The 23,332-nt window shown below is 35.2% G+C and overlaps 2 protein-coding genes across 5 annotated transcripts; one reads left to right on the forward strand and one right to left on the reverse strand.

The window, feature by feature from the left end:
- Positions 1 to 1,242: 1,242 nt before the first annotated feature.
- Positions 1,243 to 13,105, reverse strand: LOC139689649 (zinc finger protein 37-like). Its single transcript, XM_071586834.1, has 7 exons — positions 12,907 to 13,105; positions 11,990 to 12,837; positions 11,622 to 11,839; positions 8,770 to 8,865; positions 8,448 to 8,597; positions 5,191 to 5,312; positions 1,243 to 3,101 (listed from the first exon to the last, which is right to left on the reverse strand). The coding sequence occupies exons 1-7, from the start codon at positions 13,036 to 13,038 to the stop codon at positions 2,157 to 2,159; spliced, it is 2,511 nt and encodes an 836-aa protein (XP_071442935.1). The 5' UTR covers positions 13,039 to 13,105; the 3' UTR covers positions 1,243 to 2,156.
- Positions 13,106 to 13,242: 137 nt separating this feature from the next.
- Positions 13,243 to 22,559, forward strand: LOC139689647 (uncharacterized). 4 transcript variants are annotated; one of them, XR_011701346.1, is made up of 5 exons: positions 13,243 to 13,465; positions 13,566 to 13,737; positions 17,179 to 17,391; positions 19,282 to 19,438; positions 21,570 to 22,559. XR_011701346.1 is itself a non-coding variant. In XM_071586827.1 (4 exons), exons 2-4 carry the CDS (start codon positions 13,622 to 13,624, stop codon positions 22,059 to 22,061), a joined length of 765 nt encoding a protein of 254 aa, XP_071442928.1. In that variant the 5' UTR covers positions 13,243 to 13,465; positions 13,566 to 13,621; the 3' UTR covers positions 22,062 to 22,559. The 4 variants fall into 4 exon arrangements, 2 of the variants coding, with proteins under 2 accessions (XP_071442928.1, XP_071442929.1); XM_071586827.1 differs by lacking the exon at positions 17,179 to 17,391; XM_071586828.1 differs by lacking the exon at positions 17,179 to 17,391 and having other exon boundaries at positions 13,243 to 13,737.
- Positions 22,560 to 23,332: the final 773 nt, after the last annotated feature.

The following is a 23,332-nucleotide window of genomic DNA, read 5'->3' on the forward strand; positions in this document are numbered from 1 at the left end:
GACAATTACTATCGAGGACAAGATCAAATATATTCAAAGTTTTCAGGTTTAATTTGGTGGCAATCCATTATTAACTAGGTACCTCAGGATGACGCAGATGCGTCGAAACTAGTTGTACCGAATAAAATTGAGTGGAAAGATAAATGGTTATGTTTATTCCAATGACAAGATTAAACCCTGAGTAGACATTCGGTACATTCATAGCTGCATGTGCATGTGTTAGTTGCTAGTATATGTATTTGCATGTGTATGCTATAATGGGCTTTGCATGGATATATACTCTGGGTGTGGATTGGCATGCTTTTGTTTATTTTGCAAGCGGTGTCCTAGCATGCCACATGCCCTTGTAGCAACTAGCGGGGTATTTAGTAGTTTTAGAATTGTGCCTTTTCTTGATCTGGGACGAAAAGGAGGTAGAAATTTAATTTTTCAAATCTTAGTGAAACCTTAATAATAACAATGCAGTAATTACGAAATTCTCGCTGAAAAATATGTGCTGTCTTTTTATAGATTGTTTCCACTATGATAAGCTTTTTGCATCTTCGTAACAGTCAGATTCAAAGTAAATACCTAGCATGGGGTTACAGACGTGGTTTTACTATGAACTATTATCAATGTTACTTGTGGAATGTGCAACCTTTTCACCAACAGAATATTTCCTGCAGGCGAATCAATTCTATCATTATCTCTTTGAGATATACCCATGTGGATGTAATTTCAATTGAAGAGTTTATGAATGGGGAAATCAGTTATTTTAAGTTCTCCTTATTTCCTTTCCCATGCTAAGGGAAATTCAAAGTAGGGGGCTCATAAATTAGGTGACTTAGTTCCAGCAGATGCCACTTCTCTGAGCTTGCCCTCATGAAATCTGGGACTTTTTGGTGAAAGTTGAAAAAGTCAGGGCATCTCATGATTGAATTTTATTGGCCATCCAGTAGCCAGTAAAACCAATAGCACATAGAAAAAATAGTACATTCCAACACAAATATATCCATTTTTTTAACAACAAACAATTATTTCCAAGTAAAATGGAAGAAATACTGGTGAGCATTTTTCCTGAGATGAATTTGAAAACGTTAATAGTTTATTAGGTCCTTAAAAGAAGTTGCCCATACTAGAGGTTTTATGTAACTCGATTGGGTTGATAAAGTGAGGCCTTTTTGGCTGGGAATGAAATAAATGATTGCATTTTTCACAGAATAGTTTTATTTTAGAAACTGGTATTTTGACAGTTCCCATTAAACATCTCACAGCATGTAGGAAAATACATTAAGTATACAGAATACATAATGCATGCATAAATAAAATAAATACATTGAAAAATTTACTTTATAAGTACCTACTAGAACAAACATTGTCCTATATGTTGTAAAAAAATGACTAGTCCAATGGATACAGGTTTGCATGAATGTAAATTCTTTAACAAAAGTTGCATAAAAACACCACAGCAAGTTGAACAAAATAAGTGTGTCCTCAGTTGTTGACATCAACTAAACCCTTTCCATTGTAATACTGATTCCAATCTTAAACAAGTCATTCCCATATGGTTCCGAAGGTATTTAAAATCCATGCTCCGCACAGAATTTTATCCCCAAATAGCAAAATCTTCTCCCGGAGACTTTCAAACATTGATGCCTCCCCGAAATCTATACATATTTCCTGCCAACTGATGGATTTTACAAACATCCATTTACACATCATTTGCCTTGAAGGAAACTTCTCTGATCATCAAACTAATTTCTTTTAAGACATATTATGAACAACAATGAATGGCGACATCTACAGTGAAGATTTTTGTAAGCGACATGAATACATAGACACTAAATCCATGGGTTTGCCTCCCAAATTGAACATCAAACATGGGGTATATTAATGCAAATCTGCACCTATAGGGTTAGTGCATGGTAAATGCAGATAAGTACAATCTTTGAAATGTAACACCAGCATTAAAAGCCCCATTTACGTCAGCTAGTCAAACTGCACATTCAAGAAAGATCCACAAAGCAATGAAAATGTTAGAATATTCACTGAAAATCTTTCATGCTCACATAAACCTAACTGTCTTATGATAGTGACTGAGGACACACTAATCCACCAATGATGTATAAATATATTTATGCAAAAAACATATAATGAGATCATTTACTTTTTCCACTTCAGACTAGTATACATACTTGAAGACGAAGGACATTGTCAGAAGATTTGTCACTCTCTTCCACAGCTTTGATTTCGCTGATGGAAGGAAAATCACCCGGCAATTCATCTTTCTCCGAATCAAGCTCCATCGCAGAATTCACATCGAATTCACCACACAATCCCATTCCCGTCTCTAAGATACCACTAACATCACCAGTTTGCATTGAATTCAGACCAATATCTCCCTGCTGAATTCCATTGAGGCATATGTCCCCACTCTGAATACCATTCAGGGCAACATCGCCACAGTGAATGCCACTGAGGGCAGTATCACTTTGTATACCATTCGAAGGAACCCAGACCAACTGATCCTTAATTACTTCCCCATCACTCTCTGTTCCTTCCATCAAACTGTTATTTATTCTCCCGTCTCCAATCAAAAGCAAACTTTCGGGATTCAAATCCAGCTCTTCCCCAAAGAGACCACCGCCAAAAAGTGGTCCTGAATTTGAAGATTCATCGAATTTGCCAGCGACATGGATCTGTTGCAATATACTGATGTTATGATTGCCATTCAATGGAATGATATCCAAAGGAGATTCAACATTTTCTTCATCTTCAACCTCATCTTTCAAAGAAACTACGTCGTTAGACTCAAAATAAGTCTTTAAATCAAGATAAGCTTTCTTGGCCTTCCCTTCTTCCTGATCCTTCCTCGTGCCATCAAATACAACTCTCTCTGAAATCTCAGACTCCTGGACGCTCTCACTTTTCGCCATTTTACCTCTGTCCACTTCTGATTTTTCATTAGATTCCATGGCTGCGTCAATTATGTCGAGAGGACTAGATGATTCCTCTGGGGATGGTTTCTTTGCAGCTAATGTTTCCTCTGCTTTCTTGATGTGCTTGTTCCTGTGTCTCTTACGATTGCTGCAATCTCGGAATGCTTTCCCACAGATGTCACACTGCATGTTCAAAAATTAGCAAATAGAAATAATGTAAATTAAATATTGAGTCTCCATTCACCGTTGTAGTCAAGTCAAAAAAATCATTGCTCCACAGAAAAAAGGCATGATTATTAAATGCATACATAATATTTCTTTGTTTTATGCGTGTACATTTTTAAAAATTTTATTAATTGTTATAGTTATACCAAAAGTGCCAATTTGAATAGTTCTAATGGCTACGGTACAAAATTAGGATAAAAAAATTCACTTTGTGATAAAAGCATCAAAATTGGTGCCAATATATCTTGAACCTTTCAAAGACAACGTAAAAATGGAGCCAACATCCAGTAGCCACAAATATCTACCACGGCAGGACACCAGACTTACATGTTACATCCACCGAAGACCCCAACAATATTGGTGTAAATTTTTATGAAAGTACTGTATTATTTTCAATATCCAGTTTATGAAAATGGTGTTCTTAACTTAGCAGTGATATAAGTACATTGGTCTCCTAGGTGCCTATTACAGAACTTACAAATTGATGGATATCATATGAAGTCCCTTGTTGTTTGATTTATCCATCCATCACTGATACGTTTATTGAGGCAACAGCCAATGTACTTGGTCATGAAGAAGGGTGTCTTACTTGAAATGCAATTGTTGTAAGGTTTCACAATTGTATCCAAATACTTAAGTGAGAGCCGGTAGAGATTTCCAGTTGTAAAAAGAAAATTGAAAAACTTCTAAAAACAAAATTTTTATTGGCGACATGGACATATTACAACAAAAGATAAGTTTTCACATTCCACGGAGTTTATCTGAAATGGTATGTATACACACTAAGCCTTTTGATGTTCATAATATTTGCCACCACTCAACATGAATTTTTGGCCTAAGTTCAATTTTAATTTTCTCAACCACCAACTGGCAAAACTGACTAAAATGATGGCCATTTAGGATTGGAAACGCAAATGCAACTTTTGGCAATACTATTTTTTTATTGGGAACTGACCACCTCACTTGAATTTTTGATTACACACTCTGGGGATGACTTTAACTGTATCACAAAATGTTTATTCCATTGACCCCAGGTTTCTTTGGTTCCCACATTGTTCCTGCTGGCTGGACGACGGTTTTGCTGATACTACAGCCAGAACTTTCAGGTCCACAGATACTGACTGCAATGCCAGCAAAACCATCATCCAGCCTGATGGAATTGTGAAGGAGTAACCAGAAAACTTTGGTGTGTCATCTGTACACCAAGATGAAGGTCTTTGTTGTGGGCACATATTCCATTTGTGAGAAGAAAGTCGATTTTCCAAGAAATTCAGTCTTAGACACTTGATTAAATTTTGAAAAGGGATAATTAATGGTCGATTACCATTAAATGTTTTAGATTATGGGATGCATCGGACATTTTAGATTTTTTCCACGCCTTATGGCCAGGCAACTTGTTTTTGGAAAATTTATTGGTCAACTATTCACATCTCACACTGGTGAATTAGCTGGCATCTGTGGAGTGTTTCAAGAAGTTAACAGTTTTCTTTTTGTACATAATTTCACTGATATTTTGATGAATATTGACATCCATATACATATGTTATAACCAACTCAGATTGTATTACTTCTGTACACAGAATAAACCAACAAAACTACACATGGCGTTGCGATTGTTTCACCCGTATGCTTTTATCACAAAATGAACAGGGAGTACAATTAGCACCAGGACTAATATCCTTATTGCTCACACATTGCAACCTATATTAAATGGCCGTCTATGATCCCACTGAAATAGTTTACAACATATTAAGAGGGATTACACTTGGAAATAGGGATTTGCAATGCTGGGGATGAGTAAAGAAAAACTCCATTTAAACATGCTTCTAAACACTAAGTCTAAACACTAAGTGAAGATTGACCAGAATATGAATAAAACAAGAAATATGTCCATTATTATCAATACTGTCACATTCAATGTTAATAATTACAGTCCACTAATAATGTACATAATTAAAAATGAACAATGTTATATAATTATGAGTTAAATATTTTATGCAGCACTTATGCATAGAAAAGAGATCTGAGAACCAATGAATTCCCTCACCAAAAATGGTTTCTCTCCTGTGTGAAGACGGCGATGACGGTTCATGGCTTGGCTTGTCAAAAATGTCTTTCCACACACATCACAAGAAACACCCGCGACCCCATCATGCTGTAAAGCGTGATCTTCCGAGACCAAACCAGGGTTAGTAGAAGGAGAAGCAGAATGGTTAGAGACATGAGTTAATGCAGGTTCACACTGGAGATGGGACCTCTGTACTCATTTGACCTGAGCAGTTTAAGTGACACGATACTTGATACAACTGCTCTACTATCATGATCGATACCATAATTTTTCAGAGCGAGTAATTAACAGGAAACTATTATGCCCAGAAATGATTAATTTTTTAACCATATTAAAATTTAAACCATAGTGTTGTAGTTTGCTAAATTCTTAAGTAAATTTTGCTGGATGCTGTGCAAAATTCTTATTACTAGCTCCTATGACGATATGAAAATAAACCCTTTTCCCATCACCTCAAGGAAGTAACCCAATAGCATCAACCACACAAGCAGTGTTTCAATAATATGAATTCTCAACTTACTGGGTAAGATTAATATTAATTTTTCTCTAAATCTTTGAAATATCTCTCACAGACAAATTGAGTAAGTGGTATATAGCCCATGACCTGTTGAATTTAATTGCTAGGAAATTACCACAAGGTCCCTATAGTATTATTTGTTTTTATAATTTTGCCACATATACAGAATGGGCACACATCTTGGGGCATTGTTAACTTTGTGAAGAAATCGAGCACTTTTGAATTAAGGTCACATCTATGCTTTCAAAAGATGGAAATTTTCTCAACATAAGAAGTAATTCAATGAGCTTCAATGAAAACAATTGATAATTCTATTCATCGTGCACCTGTTGATGTCTGTGCATAAATCTACTTATTTTACCGCATTGTTTCAAGTTCAGTTTTTTTTTAAATGACTACCTTCTTTTGTTTCAAAATCCCATGAGGAAATTTTAAGTGCTTGTTGCCATTTTATTACACCTCCTTGCTCTGAAACCCTTTCCTACACGAGAATGCAATAATTGCCTCCAAAATCCATGTTCCTTATAATCTTATCAATATGCGATTCCTCCTACTTTCTTCCCTGCCTCTTTCCTCTTAATATATTTTCTTTTCCTTCAGACAAATCTTCCTATACATCTCCTTTGCCATTGGTTTAAGTTTGGAAATTCTAAGTATGGGTATGTTCCCATATCAAAGTGATTTCATGTGAATAATTAGGTGATAGTGGTTTTCAAAGTTAGTTTTCAACCAGTTAACTTAAGTCCATAAAATATAAAACATCCACATCTCTAACAACTACACAAATTTTCCCACAATGGAAGTGCACATTGACAAGTTAAAAGGGAAGCACACAACCAGGTCAAGCACAATTTTGAATCATTCACCATCCTGATGAAAGTTCCCTTACCATTTAATATCTCTGACCACTCAATGAAGTGTAATGGGGAATGGGGTATGACTCCAGTTTAAAATTAGGTTAGATATGAAATATCTACTAGACACGTTAAAACTATGGCAAAAGAAAACAACCATTAAGACATGTTGGATATTCTGATTCAGTGTCTTTTTCTGTATAATATGACCAATTACATACTGTATAGATTTAATGAAACAATACTCCTTTGATGAAAGCTTGATGTGGTTGTACTAACTCTTACACAAGCAAACCCAGTGAGTTGAAGTTCTTCTTCCATGTTCGAAATTTATTTTTTAAGATCAGTTCAATGACAGTAAAATATCCACCTACTACAGCATACATCCAGTATTTCTGTTTGAATCTAAAGACACCTTTCAAAAAATCAGTTTTTAAAATGTCTCTGAAGTCAGAACTAAAATAATTATTTTGAGATAATTGTATCAAGTATTTTGATTACTTCAAAAGTACCTATTAGGCTCACACTTGGATAATGTCCCATCACTAGTAAACACCAACAATAGAAGCATGCATTCATTGGAGTAGAGCTCCAAAATCCCACAAAAATGCTTGGCATATTCATTGAATAAATGAAGCCCAAATAAAATTAACTGGTAGACAGATGCATGGAAACTCGCAATAATTTTATGTTAATTAGTGAACACCAATTGATAATGATATAACACTTTTAGTTGTTTGCAATCTCTATGCTCAAAAATTTCACAGTGCACGCAAATTAGTCAGCTTCTTCTTTAGTTAGCTTAAACAAGCAAACACCCTTGTGCACGCATGCATACACAGGCTAAAAAAAATCACACCCACAAACTGAAATGAAAATGCAACAAGAAATTAAAAGGCACCACCTTAAAAGATATTTATTTCTGAATCCCAGACAGTATTCCTGTGCAAAAAATAAAACGATAAGATTTCCTAATTAGACATAATAGGGAATAAAATTCAATACAAACCAGAACCTTTGGGCTTAAATTATCATGAATTTGTCGCTGTACCAATGTCATCGAAATAACAGTACATGCATTCATACTGTCCAATTTTCACATATTCAAAGAAATTAAATCCACTTTTTTACAATATTCTATTTTACCACAATTTTGATTCCAACTGCCAAGTTACTGCCTTAGAAATTTCTGTAGCATATGCACTTTAAGCATAAAATTGATTTACTACAAGTTTTATAATATTTTAAAAGTATATTAGGCTGTAGTTTAGTAATAGTAGTAAAATGATTAAGTTATAACCTTTCATACATCCCTAACAATCATTAGTCATTCTGGTTAAGCATAGGTAAAGCATATCTTTATAACATTTCAATAATTTTTTATACGCTCATTAAACTCCATCGACTGATTGGTTTCCGCAGATGACTGACTGACATAAGACAAAACAACTTTCTAAGTTCCCACTATAATGTACATTTTATGAATGATTATCAGGATGTACTTTATATTTCACAGGTTTTCCTACATCACTTAATCCTTAAATAATTCAATGTACGTGGTAACTGGAAACAACTGCTATGAAAACACTGACGACAAAAGAGCCTGCTGATCAAGAAACTGATATTATTGACAGGTAATTCCAGTTAACTCAGCTCAGAATCATCAATGCACTAGACATTAAGAAGAAAATTCATGTATCTCGTAATGGTAGTACACTGACAATGCATGAGAACTGTAAGTATTAATTTTTTTGAATTGGTGTTAACATTACAAAAATTTTAACCTAGAAAAGTGCAAATTAGAGCAAAATATTAGATCCCAATTTTAACACAAAAAAAGCCAGTAGAACAAATTTAGAACTTACTCTTGAAATTGTGAGAGTGAAGAAACTGCTTTCCGCAGACATTGCAAGTATACCTTTTCGCTTTGTCATGGACTCCACCGACATGCCTACGAAGCTGATATTTCTCTGAAAAACTCATTCCACACTCACCACAAGTAAAGTGACGTACACCTTAAAATTAAGAAATTTGTACAAGATATAAAAGTGTTAACCTTATAAATTTAGGCAAACTTAACAATGGAATAGAATTAATTCCATGTCTGCCCAAGCTTTCTAAATAAGGAGCGCACATATACATACATACATAAATAATTAACTCGTAATTGACATGGTGCAAACTCACCAGCATGTATTTTGAGATGCTTGGCTAAATGCCCACTCTGCCTAAATTTTTTGTCGCACACTTGACACTGATAGAGTTTGACTGAATGTCCATTTGCTAGAAAGAAAATAAAAACACTACTGAGACAAAAACAAGTAATGTGACAAATAATTCTAAGTTATACAATTGTAAAATTAACCCTCTTCATTCTCTAAATGTATCAGTCAATATCAAATCAAAGGCCTGAAATGTGAGCAAATAATTTTCCTGCCTTATCTTTGATTGCTTTCAATGATTTTCTCTTCTTACTTCCTGACAGTGCTTTCACCTCCCAGGACAGCGCACCAATTTAATCCTCTGCAAACTTTCCACATCCTCACACTGTGTCCTATAATATGTTTCTTTCCCCTTACTTGCTTTGTACCTCAATTTATTATTGGATTCTTTATACCACTTCATACCTAACTCTTTTTATATTTTTCCTTTTCCTTCTCTCATCTATCTTTCTAATCATCCTGTCAGTAATGCATGGTTTCCTTGACATTTTCCTAATTACCATTCCTATAGTTTCTTTCATGACTTTCAATATCCTTTTTCTAAACGTGCTCTCAGATCTCTTTCCTCACTCATAATTTTTTCAACAGTCTACTTCTACTTCCATTTCCTAAACATTCTTCTTTGTTTTAACTTTTTGAATCAGACGCTACACTCCACGAGCACTAAATTGTGATCAGAGTCTGCATCCACTCCCAGAAAACTGTTTGAATTGATCACACTATTCCTAAATCTGTGCCTAACCATAACATAATCCAAGTGATACCTTCCTGAGTCAACTGGCACTTTCCACGTATACATGAACCTTTTGTGGTGCCTAAAACAAGTGTTGGTGATGACTGACCACTGTCATCTAAAGAATTCAATTGCTTTCTCCCCATGGTCATTCCTTGTACCTAAACCATAGTCCCCCATCTCATCACCATCTCTTCCTTTGCCTACCGTCGCATTCCAATCCCCCATCACTATCAAACAGTTCCCTGCAGGAACACCCACGATAATATCTCTAACTGATTGTACATCCTATCGACTTCTTCCTCTTGATGATTGTTCGGTGGCATGTATACCTGAACAATGACCAAGTTCTGCTTTTATTTCTCCGAGTGATATTCTATCTGTTGCTTGCTATATGTTTACAACACTTCTTCCAACCATTTTGTTCAATATTATTGCCATCCCTAGCTGGCTTTCTTCTACTCCACTCTCTATTACTCTCCAGTAATCCCCACTATACTTCATGCATGCACCTCTCACAGCCCTTAAACATCTATTTTTCCTCTCTACATCTCTCATTTTTCATTCTCTAATTTTCCTATCCTCAGCATTGTCCAAATATCTAGGTTCCTACTCTAACTAATTCCATCCTTTTCAGCATCTTCTGTGCTGCTACAGTTGCTTTCACTTTACAAGGATTTTGTGAGGTGACAACCAAGGAAGCCTTGCCTCTCCTACTGCCAGGCATGAAACACAGCCAATTTGGCCTATAGTTGCCAGGACTCATTCTAACAATCATGTTCATCATTGGTGCATGGGATAATAATTGAGGTGACTTTGCATTGCCTTCCTCAATTGTGGTTTTACAAGACACCATCACTCAATGGTCACCCCACTGGAGTCAGATGCCTTTGTAGCTGCCTGACTGAGGAACAGACGCTGCATGGACTAACTTTTGTCTGGCTCCTAACCTTTGACCTATCTGGCATGGGTGATCCTACCAGGAGCAAATATTATTGCTCCCACCAGCATTGCTATAGGGGTTATCAGAGGCATGGTGTTGCCCTTAACAAAATGATTTCATCACTAAGATTTCCCAATACATTAGATTGACAATGTCATACATTTTTGATCAAAATCATCTCTTCAGCATTGAACATGAAGGCAGGAGTTATTATGGGCATTGATGCTCTACTTCTGCCCATTTCACTCACCACATACATATGTATGTGAAATAGGGTGACACTAATCATCACTGAAATGTATAAATATCTGAAATGTGAAAACATCATCGATAATGATAAAAACTGATACTGATTGAGCATTGAAAGAAAACAGAGAGCAGAAGAATAAATTTTGCCAGAACAGTAAGACTTAGAACAATTAAGTGAACAGTTACAAATGCAGGGCATCTTTCAGAGAATCATTTAACATATTTTCACAGGAAAAGAAGCATTTTGACTCAAACCTTTTGACTGAAAACCACCAATTTTAATGAAAACTTATTGGGCTGGACCATAGTAGGGGTTGAAATGCTATGAGCTGAGCATTTTAGATTCAAGTGGACGACTGAAGACATTTATTGACATCTAGAGATTTTTATTAATTAAAAAAAAATATTTTTGAATTTTTAAAAATTGTCAAAAATCATATTTCTTGCTCAGAAAACTAAAGAAGACATCCAAAAAACATCAGAGTCACTGTGACATATTTTCAGGTGTAAAAGACACCACCATGGTTTAAGATAGTTTAGACTCAAAATCAACAAGGGGAATGATATTATAAGAAATTATGGCAACACAACCAAATTCAATTCTGTATAGAGCAAATACATTTGCATCATTGTTTGACTGATGGCCCTTTTAAAACATACACAGTAACAAGGAAAAACATATGCATATTTTTCCACACTGCAAAACTGAATTTTTTGTGAGGAATAAATGAGCTATTATCAAATAATTATCTCTAAAATATGTTCTTTCAAACCTAAAAATCTACATGTGTATTAATGCTAAAATAAATCTTAATGAACAAACAAATTTAACCTGGGCAAAAACACTATGTTTTATTCTATATAATAAATGTTTACTCCATACTTATCTCACCTAATATTGTTGAATCTTTCCCACTCTCCTTCATTTCATCACAAACATGGACTCTTAAATGATTTAAAAGAGATGAGTTCGTCTTAAATAATTTACCACAAACATGGCAGCAATAATTACAAATTTCGGAATGGGTGCCTAAATGCTGATGAAGGTTGAAAGCAGTAGTCAATCTTTTCGGGCAATTAGGACACTGAAATTTCCTTAGAACGTTAGGACTGAAACGTAAGTGGACACATTTTCATCAAATATGAAGAGTAATATGATGCATATTTACATACTGTATTGTATAGGTAGCATCAGTTACTATGAAACCTGCATTAGCAATGAACCAACATTATTTCATTTATAAATGTGAAAACAATTACCTCTTTTGTGTGTTCGCCTCAGATGCCTGAACTGAGTGTGATTTGACGTGTGATCTCAATTTTTTTTGCGAATGGAAAACCTCTTTGCAAACTTGGCAGCAGTATTCTTGAAGAGGCTTGTTCTTTTTGTTCTTCAGCTTTGATTCTTTCTGCTGTCTTTTTCGCAACTTCTTCGCCATAAGGTTATTTCTAACTTTTTCATTTCCAGAATCGATGCAACTATCACTTTTGTTAATTTCTATTGTAGTCATTTTATCCGAGGTATCCTCAGATTTAAGGTTCATTGATAGGGTATCATAAAGGTCCTTTATCTCTTGATCAGTAATACCTGAAACCTTGACTTTTCTGTCTTCTTTAATAATAATCCCGGAGAGAGCTGCCTCCGGTGATAATTTTGATGGGTCACAAACATTTTGTATGTCGGATATAAGTTGGTCTGCGCCTCTTAATTTTGACCTGTAGCTACTCTGACTAGATAAATTAATTTTACAATCCTGCTCAACGTCTTCGTTCAATGTGCCCGCAGTGACCACATCGCACTGCTGCAGCACTGTTTCAGAAGTAGCCTTAACATTATTACCATTTCTTTCATCATCTGTCTTACATATTGGTTTCCTTTTTGCGATATTTTCGAAAGAACTGGGATTCATGACCATAGAGTTAGCTTCCAGTGTCCCATTGGCTTTTCCATTCTTTTCATTTTTCGTCACTTCAATCTTCTTTGGTAGAGAATCTGCTATAAGCTTCACTTGAACATTTTCGCATAAATTTTTGAATTTTTCCCATAACATCAACTTTTTATCACAAAACTGGCATAGCTTCTTCGGGAGAGCGTCGTCTTCCCTTACCTGTAAAGTTCAGAGATTAAAACAATGCAAAGGTAATATTTACCTTATAGACAAAAATTAATTTCTCACCTTTATATTGAGACAATTGTTTATGAGTTCCGGCAAATTTTTTTCTTTGATTGAAAATATATCAATTGCACCATCGTAACAACGACCGCAGAGACGGCAGCGTTTCATAAAATATTTCCTGTCCTTCTTCATACGAACTGCTTTTTCCAAGTTGAACTTCTGAATAAGAAAATAATTATTTCATTGCTTCACTATTCCGCCGTTTATTATGTACACCGCTGACTAGTAAACAGGAAGACGTAACAATAATAACAGAGCGGAACGGCACAACGGATAGATTCAAAGGGAAACAGACATAAACAGGGAACGGAAGAATGAGTGGACTGGATAGGACCATTGGCGACCGTTGTGCCGGTAGCTGCGAGTTGAAGTTATAATGTCAAGGGATAAGTTGATGGCGTTTGAAAATATTTAGTTCTGTAGTAAACAAAGAGCCTTTCTCTCTCCGTTTCTGAATTATTCTTGGGGATTTGCGAAATCATAGTTAATTATTTGGATTTCATGGGTCCTATAACACAGTCGCTGAAGTATTCTTGGCCACGGTATTATTCTTGTCTCGGTAAGGTTTAATATTAGGTGAACTGATGAATAAACTAGGAAAATTTTTTCAGACTAATGAAAGCTGTCGTGTATTGGCAAAAATTCCGTGCACGTTTCAGGTTTCGGAAGAGGTTAGTTGAAGAAAAATTTCATTTCCGACAGAAATTCTTTTTTAATGATTATGGCTGAATATGTGTACAAAAGAGCCCCATATAAGTGCTCTGTGCCCAACTGCAATAATACGGGGAAAGATGTTCAAATCCACAGGAGTCCCATGCGCTGTAGAGGAAGGTAAGGTATTGTCACTGATAAAGAACCCTGTGCCAGACATGCCTGAGTATATGCGATAAATTTACGTAATGGATGCCATGTGCTTGAAATTATAGTGTGATATAGTTGAACAGGGATTTTTATAATTATGGTGGACAATTATTAATGCGTAGTTTAAAACGGAGGAAAACATGGTCTGATGGCCAAGTTTAATGTTTAACATTCAAATATACCATTAATCTAAATGGTGTTGACCATGGCTACTTCCAAGTATTGAAATAGCAATGGCCAACAACATATGAGTTACGTGTACAAATGGGTAATCTCCCAGAGGTCCAAAAGCAGTGTAAAACATGATGTGGTGCGAACTTGATGACCAAGTATATATTGAGGAAACTCAAGAACGAAAAGAGATGAAGGGTATGGGAACGGATGTAAAGGTGTTTGCTAATTTCTGAATGTAGGGGTAATATCAAGTTTTTTTTATTCTATGCCTATTCACTGTCTACTCGGCTATCTTCCATAAGTAGTTGACTTTTTGATTCAAACAATTTTTCGTATTATACCTTCATAAACTAGGCGTTCCTAGGGAAAAGACTCATTCCAAACCGACTTTGGTGACTTTTAGCTAGTATCCCTTCCATATTTATTTCTTACTAAAAGTGGAGATCTCTTTATTATATTAAACATAACTATTTATTTCTCTCTATATTATTTTATTTTCCTCGATTTTTTCGTTCACTTATTTCTACGGTTTTGCCTAGTATTCTTTTAAAAAGTTAAGTTGAGGTTTTGTATTAGGTAAACATGATGCCATAAAGGTATTTAGTGCACATAGTGTTTGACAGGTTCTTCAATTATTTTCGGTATTTACATCAGACTTATCAAGTAAGATTTTACATAAGGCTTTTCTTATTAAGGGGGGAAGTTCACAATGGGAGTAGTTCTGAAAATCTCTATCCTATTATTGACGTACAGTTCCACGAGCATGTTCTTCACTGAACTATGTGAAGGAGGAAGGATAATTTGACATGGTGAAGAAATCCTGAAGAATAAGTAATTGTAACTACATACCTGAAACTTGCAATGATTGCTTGATATTCATCAATTATATCAACAGTGGATCGTCATTTCGCCAACAAAACCATTCATTATTTTAGGTTGTCGGAAGGAGGTAATGTTTGTCTCTATTTTTTTGTCGCTTAGCTTTGGTCAACATCTTGAGCTAATGCCATGTTGAACCATCATTTTCCTAAGATGGGGGTGTGGTAGTCCAGGGTTAGAGCATTGGATCACTAACCAAAGGACCTGGGTTTAATTCCCAGGGATGCATCTGGGCACCCTCAGGTTCACACAAGCTGTGCAATTTTTTAGGTAGTAATTAGCCCTGGGAAACCATGGACAGTGCAGGGAAAGGTAGTGGCCCCCATACCACCATAATATGTGAGTTTCGCATGCATTTGGGCCTATTACTAGATGAGCTTGATCTGCATCCATCAAACCACCCTTTGGGTTGATTACTGTAGTTTTATTTCTGAAGAATGTTTTGTACATTGGTGGAAATGACTTAATGGTTCCTACTGCATTCTTGAAAAGACATGATGTTTTATATTACATGTTTTTAGTCAATTGCTAAAATATATTTTTTATGGATGACTATCCACCACCACTGTTATCAACCTGAAAGTTGGTGTGATAGGTAAGGATGAAACTCACCCAAAGGGTCACCCATATCATCCAGATTTGTCGAAGGGTATGAGCAAGATGAAAAGTCAATGCAGTCTGTTCTTATTGAGGTGTACAGTCAGTGGAAATGATTGTGTGTTAGGGATATTAATTTTTATTTTTAAAATGTTTTAAAAAATCGTAAAAAAATAAGAGGTTCAAAAATTATGCTACTCCATATCATGTACATTTATCATATATTTGCAAATAATAAAATATTGTATGATGCCCTAACATCTAAATTTGACTCAAGTATCTTCTTTATTCATGAGTTTTAAAACTAAGTGAAATAGAATATTTCACTGTGGCATAACATTCTTCAGGTAAGACTTACATTCACAGCAAATGATTTAGAATCTTTTCTTTATTCTTACTAATGTGATTAAAACAATTAGCATCTTGTTTTCATTTGTTTGTTGAGTTCCCAATTAGCTGTATTTTCTCTTCTCGGAATAAACTCATTACCTAAGTACTCAATTATATTTATTGCATATTTTAGTGTTGATTTCAGGTTCTTTGCTGTGTTCTTTATATAGAATATATCCATACAAAACCATCTATGAAATTATTTGAAAGCCACTTTTTTCCTAATTTTACACATTTTATCCATGCATGTATACAGAATCATGTCAGAAAATTCAATCCCCTTGTAATTTGATCGTAATTACAAATTGATTAGTTTCAGTATAATTTTTTATACTCATTTATGGTGAACATTATTTCCTCATCCATTTTATTTATTGGAGAGAAGTAGAGAAGGTCTTTTTTGTGATAGTTTTTCCTTGGTACCGCCTGAGAGAATTGATCCCGGCCAACAGTATAACTTCTCCCCTACCACGTGTGTATTACTTTTTGAAAATTTCAGGAATAATTTCCTGTCCTTGTCAGCACAATACCGAGTGTATAGGTTAACAGAGGGTAGAGTTATTGAAAATGTGGGACAGACATAAAAAATTGTTAACAAAGACGCACATATTAACTATTCTTTGAATAATTCCCTATGTATTGGCAAACATTGCACAACTACAATGTATCCCAGTTTAGACTCCTTTATTTCAGCTCTGCCCTTGTCAAACATAGCACCTCTGTAAGTGAAGAAAACTGGGCAATATCTTGGAACAATTGCACATCATCTGGAATTAGATTATTCCCTATTGATGTCTTCTTTAGTTAAATGTTGCATCATCAAGGTTCTATTTTTTCTTCCCAGAAGACTTCCATTTACAATTAGTTGTAGCATACCTGTATAATGGTGTCAAGCACAAAGCTGTTCAAATAATGGCTTTCTACTTCAGGCATGGATCTCAGTACTCATGGCGTACATGGTATTGCACATGGCACATCTGTTATTGCTGCTGGCCCTGAGTTTCCAACACAAAATCTGGTCAAATTTACAATGACAAGTGATTTGTTTACTCCCTGATTTATACATATATGCATCTCCAAAGCCTAGGTGGCTGCGGCACATGCTTTTACTTCCACGGCTCATAAATATAAATCAGGGCTCGGTCTGAGAAGACTCATCCGCCAGATTTTGTCCTGTTGAAACTCGGCTAGGTAACTGCTTGTGACCTGAATTTTTTCCAATTAGTATGTTAATATACAATTAAAAAAGCGCAGGGTTAAACTGAAAACTCACTCGTTTTCCTTTCCATAGTCTTAAGGTATGTTTTCATCCATCAGCATTCTGTTTTTGCATCGCCGCATACCATGCTTTCATGCTTGTGACGGCACCAGATGGAAAGAGAAGATGGTGATGACCCGTGAGATTAACAAATAATACACGGCAAGGGTCAGATATTGCACACTGCCCGCAACCTGCGGCGGCCATCTGCGTCCGGATTGGCTGTGCTGTCTGAGGTGCTGCAAAAATGGATGAATGAAAACAAGGCTAGCCCTAAGGGAGAATGAAGCAAAATGCATGAATGGAAAAGTCGTAACGATATGATAGTATGTATTAAAAGAAATATATGATAAAAAGAATTTCAAAGGGTTGCTCCATGTCTTTTGTTACCAGTGACTGGCTCAACTTTACAAGTAGTATTGTATATAATTAGGTATTATGTACTGATAAAATTGACCTTGTAGAAATATTGATTTAGTCTTGCAGATAAGAGTCCTAAGCATGCTGTATTTGATTCTCTATTTATCCTGTAGTAGTTGTACAGGAAAGAATGTGAGAGAAAGTGTCTCTTTATCAAGAGTGGTGAATGATTTATTATTGTGTTAAATGTCACTGATTTTTGTCATTTTATTATATCATTTACTTAACAAATATACAGCTGTGCTTCATTTACTGTGTTCTTCCATTTTGGAAAATATTATGATTGGTTTCTGACAGTTACATGATTCTTTTCATTTGAACTGCTGGAATTGTAAGGATCGACCACCGAACAATGACACTTCTCAAAAGCGTCACTTGTTCTGTGAATGACTCAGGTGGTGGTAAGACATTTTTAATAGGATTTAGTTCTAGCATACTCTTTATGATAGTAAGAACATCTTTTGGGGGATCTGAAGCATCTGTTTGTATGCACTTAATATATTTAAAGTAATTTGAGTCACCCATTTCATTTGTGTTCTGCTAAGTTCAGTTCTTCTTTGCATTAATCTATATGGAAGAACCACGTCATTTTGATTGATCATGATTTTAGGGTAAGAGTAATCCCTGACCAAAACTGGAAGACTTACCAGTTTATAAGTGCAAATAAAATTAAATACAAGTGCAGTGAAATTTGAAGACATGATCGTATATTGTTACTCGAAAAAAAGTACCATTTATTTCAAACTGTTCCCCTAAGTATTAAAATGCATTTGCATTTTGTGAAGTTACATGCATTTATTAGGAGGGGTCTGCATTTCTGTAACCTTTTCAAGTAAGCCAGTCTCCAAAACATGTTACTTCTTTTTGCTGCATTAAAAATCAACCTGAAATTATTTCAGGGATGATTCAAAAAGAAGAAACATCTTAATCTTGTCCTGCATGTTATGTTACAAATGTTTTGCTTAGGTATTCTATTCATAATGGATTTGGTTGGCAAATTTAATATAGGTCTGCTTCCTCTTGGTGATGAAAAGGGCATGCCGATTAAACTTGCTGTCTGAGTAAGCATTTTAATTCCCTTCAGTTTTTTATTTCTCCTTGGTTTGGTTTTGTCCTTGGTAGATAAAAGAATAGTCAAGGTCTCTATGCTGGTGAAGCTCAGATCTTGGAAGGAGAGTGGGTAATGGAGGCAGAACCAGGTAGCCTCATGGGAGGGAAGTGATGGTAAAAACTATAGATGATGCCAATTACCTCATCTCCTCTCAAAGCCCTTATGAGGCACCAACTGAAATGCTTACTAAGATAGCCGAGATATTCATTGTCAGCTTTTTAGTACAAGGTTATCTATTGCTGTCTCCTGAAGGGGAAGAGCTTTAAATTACTTTGGTACATGGCTGGATGCGCATCTCTATAAATTTTCCAGAAATCATAAACTCCCCATGCATGTTAGTTGTGTTTTGTTTTTTATTGCTTAAAAAGTGTGCTATATTTACCCAATTGACTTGGAATGGGTTCCTGTGAGGTCCTTTATGTCAATTCTCAAAAAGCAGGTATCTATGCTAATACACATGTATATTCCTCTTGATCACAATACTATTTCCAGATTCAGTACATTTTGTCGCATTGAAAAGCAATGGACAACTTATATTGGAATAAAGATTGAATGATGAGAAATTAATGTAGAATTGTGTTTTTTTTCATACTATTCCAAAAATCTTTGGGAACACCTACTAAAGATATTTATGCCATCTTGTCTTCGGGTCTTGTTTAATTATTTTTCTCTGTGATATAATTAGGTACAAAAAATGGGCAAAATTTGCTGAGAGAAGTAAGCCTGATGGAATTTTCAACATTTGTCAGTGCCACTTTGAAAAAAAATGCTATTCATTTCTTGGCCCTGTACCTCGTTTGCTTCCTGGGTCTAATCCTACTTTGAAGAATGGCCTTTCCGTGGTAGGTATTAAAAAATTCCTAATAATGTGTATGATTAATGTACTGGATTATAATTAACTTTCATTCTTAGTCTTGGTGATTTTGTGAAAATATTTCATATTGGTTTATCTGCGAGTTTTCAAATTAATATATGGGTGGTAAGGATCTATTCTATATTTATGGTTCTTCCCCCTCAACCTTATAGGTCACTCATATTAGCAAATGTTTGGTAAGCTGAGATAATTCCTATAATTCATTTTACTTGGGCACAAAATTGTGAAAATTCATGATCACTGAATGGCACAACTATATAAATGTAATTGTATTATTAAGTTCATTGTATAGCAAAGCTAAAGCTTCATCCATAATAAAATTATTGTCAAAATAAAAATGTTTACATCATTTATCAATTATTTCTGACCCAATTTGATGTATTCCATTATTGAGTGATATTTTACAAATTCACTATTTCTGTTGTTCAACAATGCTCAGTATGTACTAAGGCTATGCAAAGTAGTAAGGGGGAGGTAACAAGTTTCTTGAAAATGATGAGATGAGTCGCAAAAATAGTCCACTCCTGAAGACATTTACTGCCAAACAAGAAGTGATACTCTAAGAGCTGCAACATTCTTCATATGCTGGAAGCTGCCCTAACTTCTTCAGAATAAATGAATGCGTTATGTACAGTTAACATCTGGCGTTGCTCAGGGTAGGGTCATAAACCCTTTGCTCATTATTATTTAGGCAAATGTTATCACCTCAAAATTAAAAAGCAACAAGACTTTTTGGCATTGGCACTAATCTGTTGGGTAATAGTGTTCAACATAATAAACATTGACTTGACATGAACATTTAGAAATGGTGTACAGCATGGGGTTTGGATTTAAATACTAAAAAAGGTATGGTTATGCACTCCTTGAAAAATGGAAAAACACCAGCAGACTTACAAACTTGCACACACTGAGGTATTGGATAAATGTCACAGACCACATTAAGTACTTTGGTGTCACCATTACATCAGATCTTTCATGGAGGAAACACATGCACTATTTGCAGAAGGGTCCTTGAGATGATGGCATTTGTCAAACATATAGTTGGAAAACGTAGCAATGAAAAAGTAAAGATGTACTACTTCTCTTTTGCAAGACCTCAAATAGAGTATACAGCGAGCATATGGGGGTCCATCTCAAGAAACACTGATTACAGAATTGAGCAAGTTATAGATTCATGAAAAAATTCCTATGATAGTAAAACAACATCTGGGATGGGAACCTTTAGATGTGTGAAGACTAGGAGCAAGATTTCATCTTTTGTCAAGATACCAATCTTGTTGTTTTACATTCGAAATAGAAGATATGTTTCAACCCCCAATTACATAAACAGGGGATAACTGTCGCAAAATAAAAGAGGCAGATCTACCAAAGGAATAGATTCAAGCATGCGTTTTTCTCGTTCACTATTTGCAACAGCAAATGAAGGGGAAAACTCTAAGAAGGGGATGGGTAGATTCTGACAACAGTAGTGCGGAACACACGAGTTACATTCCCTCCTAACTTACTTAAGGCTTAATGCCACCCACCAGATGTTCTCAGGCTAGGTGGTAGGGTTTTGTCTAGATAAAGTTGCAGATCTAATGTTTTCATGAATTGTCCATTCTGCATGAGTAGAATGCCAACTGGTAACAAGTGACTGTGTTGCATGGGGGACTGCCATGTAGGGTTTCCTTATTTTTCTTCTTGATGTATTAGTTACTAGTGATATAATAATTGTAATTTATATAATGAGTGATGTCCAGTCACCCCCCTGCCATATGCCCTTTTGTTGGGCCACAATGTGCTATGTGGAAGTGTTGAATTGGATAATGGCTGGTAGCCTAACACCCCCTGCCACATGTCTTTGCAGTGGCTTGGGGGGGTTAGTAAATAGATTATAATGGGAGTAGTGAATAGATTTTCAGTCTATTTGGAAATATATAATGTCCTCAAATCTTTATCCTCTCTACTTCTACACCGTTTTGAACCATCTGAGATCTTTAGTTTCTTTATGAGCAGAATATTTTTTTGAATGAATGGTGTGCATGACATTCCTTATAGTTATCGATTTTCCTCATATTATTTTTTGATGTATTTATTTTTTGTCTTTTCTCGAGTAGGAATTGGTGGGAAAAGAAGGAGCAAATAATCTGAATGCAAACTCAAAAATAGTGACGGAAAATGTTCCAGAGGCTGTTAAATCTGTGCCTCTGGAAATGACGGTTCAAGGAGCAGGTGACCTTAATGTTGAAGAGGAAGATTGTCTCTCCCAAAACCCTAAAAGCCAACCACAGAAACCCATTCCATCTAATCAAGTAATTGATCAAGATCATCTACTTAATGAAACACAAATCGCTTTAAGTGATAAAGCTGAGTGGAATTCTCCCCAAGAAACTTGCGGCGATGAATATGAGGATTTTGGAAAACTAGTGGCTTGCCATTTAAAGCAATTACCTCCAGATATTGCTCTGAACTGCCAGAAACAAATTAAAAATTATTTATTAAGCAATTGCTTGAATAATTTGAGGAATACTGTGGGTCTAAAATTGGGTGGTGAGTTATTGGTTCCAAATTTAACAAGTATTCCAGCAGCAGATTTCTCTGTTTCTTAGAATTTGAATAATCAGTTCGTGTGGACGCATACTAATTGATGTTTTTTTTGGCAAATATGATGGTCAAACTTTTAAAGTGAAATGGGTAGGTTTTTGGATGTTAAGGATTTTAACATACTTAACGACTGATCACAGTTATGTGCGTCTTTCCAAATATTGGTTGTTGTGCAATATCCAGAATAAGAATGGATATGCTACCAAGTCAACCATTTACCTGACTGGATGTTATTGCTTCTTTGAGAGGAAAAGATATGTTTTATTCCTCTCTTTGATTTAATCGCAGGTTTTGATAAAAACTATTATACATCAGTGTATGCTATGGTATTACACAGTTCTGGGGAATGAAAAATAGTGAACACACTATAAAATATGAGTACTGATCATTTGTGATAAGTGTGTACTTTTTTCTTTGCAATAATAAACAATATTAATACAATATTGTTGGTATATAATAAGTTAATTTGTGTTGTGACTGTGCTTGTTCAAGTTATATTTGAAAGTTGGAGTTGAAAGGTGGTGTAAACCTTCAATTAGAAGTTTTCCTTAGGAGTTTAGAATTTAGTATTTCTTGAGTGATCATGTCCAATCAGAGATGTAGCATTATGCAATCCTAGAAAATGAAATGTAATTCATGAACCAGTCAAATAATTATAAAAAGCTCAAATTTTCATTTTCAAATATTCAATTTATAAGAAATAGCGTAATGGATCTTGAGGTATTTTTACCCTCGAAAATAAAGATTGACATCCTTTTACTGGCCGAATACTGTCTGCTACATACACCAATAGGTGTTATTATAATGATGGTATGAAATCAACTATATTAATCATTCTTCAGAACTTACATTAGCTGTGGTGATGTGATGGATCAACAATAATTTCATCTGATAAACTTGGCAGCTCTACTGAAAAAATATGTATATGTGTGCTGCTGTGATACTCGGGCTGAAAAAACCTCACATAGGATTACTGGTTGCCTAAAGATAGCCATGTGCCAGTTTCAGAAAGAATTATCTTAGTGATTCCATTCAGTTAATGTTTAATACTAAAATTGATAACAATAATTTTTGCTGGTTTTTACTCTGATTCATTCTGTAAATCTGCACTGTATGATGAATTAGTCACTTTCATTCTAACGGTTAAATTGTAGTCTGCAAGAATCCTATAAAAATATCCTCTCACTGTTCTATCCTTATTGACTTGGTAGTATCTAACTTAGCATTTATTGTGATCACAAATGAGGCACCAATTCTCTGACCACTTTGCTCTCCA

The sequence above is a fragment of the Hetaerina americana genome, unplaced genomic scaffold (genome assembly GCF_022747635.1).
Source record: "Hetaerina americana unplaced genomic scaffold, ioHetAmer1.1.p SCAF_265, whole genome shotgun sequence".
Taxonomy (NCBI): Eukaryota; Metazoa; Arthropoda; class Insecta; order Odonata; family Calopterygidae; genus Hetaerina; species Hetaerina americana.

Bases quoted from the DNA above. Each gene is read 5' to 3' on its own strand.
- LOC139689649 (XM_071586834.1), bottom strand. From the start codon at position 13,038: ATGAAGAAGGACAGGAAATATTTTATGAAACGCTGCCGTCTCTGCGGT. The intron at 8,598-8,769 runs GTGAGTTTGCAC...CTTAATTTTAAG, and splicing joins GCATCTCAAAATACATGCTG to GTGTACGTCACTTTACTTGT. The intron at 5,313-8,447 runs GTAAGTTCTAAA...TGGTCTCGGAAG, and splicing joins TCACTCTCACAATTTCAAGA to ATCACGCTTTACAGCATGAT.
- LOC139689647 (XM_071586828.1), top strand. From the start codon at position 13,622: ATGATTATGGCTGAATATGTGTACAAAAGAGCCCCATATAAGTGCTCT. The intron at 13,738-19,281 runs GTAAGGTATTGT...TGATATAATTAG, and splicing joins CCCATGCGCTGTAGAGGAAG to GTACAAAAAATGGGCAAAAT. The intron at 19,439-21,569 runs GTAGGTATTAAA...TTTCTCGAGTAG, and splicing joins TGAAGAATGGCCTTTCCGTG to GAATTGGTGGGAAAAGAAGG.